Here is a 4177-nt window from a genome sequence, read left to right as displayed (position 1 = left end):
GCAAATTCCAAACAAACCCACGTTACATTAGTACATTACATTACATTTGTACATTAGTACAAAGAAACCAGGAAAGAAAATTACAAAACAGAAAAGAAGGCACCATACGATAACGTGCCTTTTTAAAGACTGCTGGGTCAAATCATTAAGAAAAATATTTATATAAGTCATTAACACTCATAATTAGAGTGTCACATAAATCTGAGTGGAGCTGCTAAGTAGAAATCACTAGAAGTCCAGGTGCTTCTTGCCGATGGCCATAGCACCACATCCTGAGCTCAGCAGTTTGGCGGATTCTGCCAGATCCTGTTTGCTTGTGCGGCTCACTGTGTCTGACAAGTCTGGAGGCAAATGCAGTCGCTGTGGCAGGAGATTTTCAGGAGGGAGAGAGAGAGAGACGAGGGGAGAGAGAGAGAGAGAGAGAGAGAGAGAGAGAGAAGAGAGAGAAAAAAACAGGGGAAAAAAAAAAAAAGAATAATTGCAGCAGAATTTCTTTTCCACGGCATATTTCAAAAATGCAGTTGTCTCCTTGACTGATCGATACCTACCCACACAAATAAAACACTTCCCAGACACTCCTTCAGGCTGACCTCAAACAGTTTTGCATGTTTTCAATATATTCTATTCTGTAAATCTGAATAGATTTTTTCCCTTGTGAAAACTTTCTAAACAAAATCCAAATTTGCTTGAGGTATTTATTGATTTCTACATGCATTCTTTCTTTAAAAACCAGTTTTTTTTTGTCTGAATGTCAACCCCTACATAAAATTATTTCAATTCTGTGGCATTACAAGTATATATTTATTTAAAAAATGCATACTTTGTGGCAGTCTGAAAAGAAATGATATGGTGGTGACAAGATGGAGAGAGCTCACCCTGGTTGCAGCATTATTTGTTAAATGTTTCTTCTTCTACTGACAGTTGTTAATAAAAACAACCAGTGATAGTAGTTTCATTTGTATAAGGCAATCACCCTGCCATCCCTTGTGAGTTGTAGGAACATTACATCCATTTTACAGATGAGGAAACTGAGACACAGGTTACATGGTTGTCCACAAGCACACAGTCCTTGCATAATAAACCTTATTTTTCAACTACAAAAAATATTTCAACTCTCCCTCTGAGGATCTTTTAGACTGGAGATGTATAAAGGACATGACATTACCATTTAGCTTTCGTAAAGTAAGGTGAAAATTAATGTAAACCTGAGGCCTTCCTTGGTTAATTACTAGTTTGCTTTTGAACATAGCAAGGTACTGAAAGCTGCTCAGAGGAGACAGTTGAACATCTTCTACACAGTGCAATAATTTATGAAACTGGTACAGAAGGAGCATATTTCCTGAAAGATTTAGTAGGCAAAGGCTAAACCATGTGGCTCTTTTTAAATGTGCACACTTTTGAAGGGAACAGGGTAACAGCAATGGGGGCAAAACTGCATTAGGAGGCCATGTGGACTATCTTTGTTCTCTGCTTTTGCCATGTTTTTGCTTTTATCACAACACATAAATACAGCTACCTTTCATTCAATACCTTTGCAACTTTTGCAGGATAAGACAAGAATTCCATTAAAAAGCATAAGAAATATCTGTATTTACAGTGGGCTGACTGTTCAGTTCATTGCTGGCTTTGAGATTGTGCAATTAGGCATAATTTGAGAGGTGCTCCACAGGGCTTCCTACCACTGGCCACTGCTGGTTGTGGGCATCCCAGGGAGAAGCTGTGCTGGGTTCCTGCCTTCTCCAGGGGAAGGAAATGCATAAAGTAACACATGTGGAGTAGGAAAGTCTGAGCCCAGGGTGAGATACCTCAGTGTTGAAATAGGAGGAATGTCTGCATTTATTTGTAGCACTTTGCTTATGAAGCACAGTTTATGTATCAGACCTCACCCCCCATATATTTAATTACGATTATCATTTAATAACGATGCAGCTCTGACATTTCACCATATTAAAATTGGTGCCGTGGGACAGTGTCCTTTGCTTACAGTCCTGCCTTTATGTCTGAGAAGGTTAAGTGTGGCTGTGGATGTGAACTATGGTCCATGATGCCTCATTTCTACACCAACACAATATAAACCAGTGCACAGGCCTATCCTGTTCATCTGCTGGCAAAAAACATTCGCTAGGAAATCTACAACTTGGATTGTATGAAGGGGGCTGTAACCACTGCAAAACAAAGGATGAGGGAAAGCAGGGAAGTGCAGGAGAGCACTTGGCAGATCTTTCAGTCACGTTTTACTTCCAAGAAACTGTGCAGTACTCTGCTAGCAGGGTAGAGGGAATCTGGCATGTGGGAGGCAGAGAGACAAGTGAACTAATCCAATCTTCTCCCACTTGCTGTTGGCATCTCTCTGCCCTCACCAGTGAGTGGAAGAGGTGCTTTCCTCTAGGGGAGATGCAGTACTGCTGCCTTCCTCCTGCCACTACTGACCCTTCACCAAAGCTGCCAGATCCAGAGCAAGGTGATGAGGAGCAAACAGAACCCAGACTCAGAAAACTCACCTTCATAGGGCCTAGCTAATATCACAGATAGGGAACAACTAAGCCCTGCCACACTGGTCTGGACTTCAAATGTGGTCAAAAGAAAAAAAAATAAAAATATTTACAGAGCCTCTTGGTCAACGCCGTGCTTGTTAGCTAATATATATTATAAACAGGAATTAGAAGCATATTTATAAATTTGCAAAGACTCAGGTAGAAAAAGCAAAAGTCAAAGATCCTCATATTGGACAGTGTGACTAAATTAGGCTTTTTACAGATGTATTTGCTATGATACAGAGTTTCATTAAACATGCACATTCTCTTCTTCTCCCATCTTACTCAGTGAAGAGGATCCACGCTGCTCTTTTAGTGACTGGCCATTCAGTATTTTGTTTTCTTGTCACTATTTACTCTGAACTTTTCTGCTGTATTTATTGTACACTATTCAAACCTTGTTCTGAAGACAGAATGGCTTCAATAGCCCATGTCTGTACATAGCACTTGAACGCTTCACAAACACCAACTGTGTTATTTTCCTAATATTCCCGTGAAAGAAAGCAGCAAAGCTACCTCCATTTTAGGGACAGGGAATTGAGGCACATAAAAACACAAGGTAAAAAGGCATCTACTGATTTCAGAAACACAATCTGAGGCATTTAGGACTTGCTTTTCCAGAATGTTTAGTGTTGTATTGCATTTCACATGAGCAAATGCTAACTTCATTTGCAGCTGTGAGTGCTTAGTATTTCTTCAAGAACTCCAAGTCAGGCACTTGGAAAATCAGAGACACAAAATAAGAGTAGAGAAATAAGAATGCTGGGTTGAAGTAAAATGATCACACAGAAGGTTACAAGAGACACATCATACCTTCCACGATATCCTTTAGTTGTCTTAGTTACAAGACCATCCCTCATGCAATCCTTGCCCTCTCTACAATCCAAATATGCAAATATTACAACAAATTGCTGGTTCTCCAGAAGCATATTTCACTGCATATGCCACATTCATCCTCAGATCAGACGTATTCTGAACAATAAACAACACTAGGGTCCTCTGAAAACAACTGTATATTACCCTGGCATTAAGATCTGAGTCATAGCACACACACAAGCTACCTCTGAACAAAGCCTGAGCAGGCATTTAAAAATATAATTCCTTACATTTTCTGTGTGCAGCTTAAAAATATAAAGAGGGCTGCAAACAGTAATTCTATTAAATATTTTGACACCATTAAAAATATTTTAAAACTTCAAACACAGACAAACTGGAAATTCATTGCATGGCACTATACAGACATTCAACAGGCCTTTATTTTTGGCACCAATAGGGACATTGTGATCACTTGAACTAAGGCAGTAAGTGATAGCATGAATAGGCTGTGATCCTTTTTGAACACCAGCATTACAGAATGATCAGACATTTTCACAGATATTTGCTGACCACAGAGAAACAATCACATTTAAAGTCCCAGTTTAGGCCAAAATGTTTTCTGGTGGACAGACTTTGCTGCTATTTCTGAGGCTGTGACCTCCATCCCTTTCAATCTCGCTTTCTTTTATCAGTCAGATAAGAATCAGGCTGATTTTGCTCACATCTGCAATCCCACTCCTCGTTGCTCAGGCCTCCCATCCTGCAGTTGGCCTTCGTGACAAAAACGTCCCTTCTCTGGTTATCTGCACTTCCCAGCCTCTGCCCCA

General features: G+C 40.0%; 1 protein-coding gene across 1 annotated transcript in view; it reads right to left on the bottom strand.

The window, feature by feature from the left end:
• Positions 1–228: 228 nt before the first annotated feature.
• The window catches only part of ELP4 (elongator acetyltransferase complex subunit 4), a gene marked incomplete at its 5' end in the record, with an annotated part of 139802 nt that continues 135853 nt past the window's right edge, over positions 229–4177 (bottom strand). Inside the window, one exon of the mRNA XM_010004251.1 lies at positions 229–360. Coding sequence (XP_010002553.1) covers positions 229–360 — 132 coding nt within the window. The remainder of the gene's footprint in view (positions 361–4177) is intronic.

Source organism: Chaetura pelagica, unplaced genomic scaffold (assembly GCF_000747805.2).
Source record: "Chaetura pelagica isolate M959 unplaced genomic scaffold, ChaPel_1.0 scaffold119, whole genome shotgun sequence".
Taxonomy (NCBI): domain Eukaryota; kingdom Metazoa; phylum Chordata; class Aves; order Apodiformes; family Apodidae; genus Chaetura; species Chaetura pelagica.
Note: the sequence above shows the minus strand (reverse complement) of the source record. Positions and strands in the feature narration are given on the sequence as shown.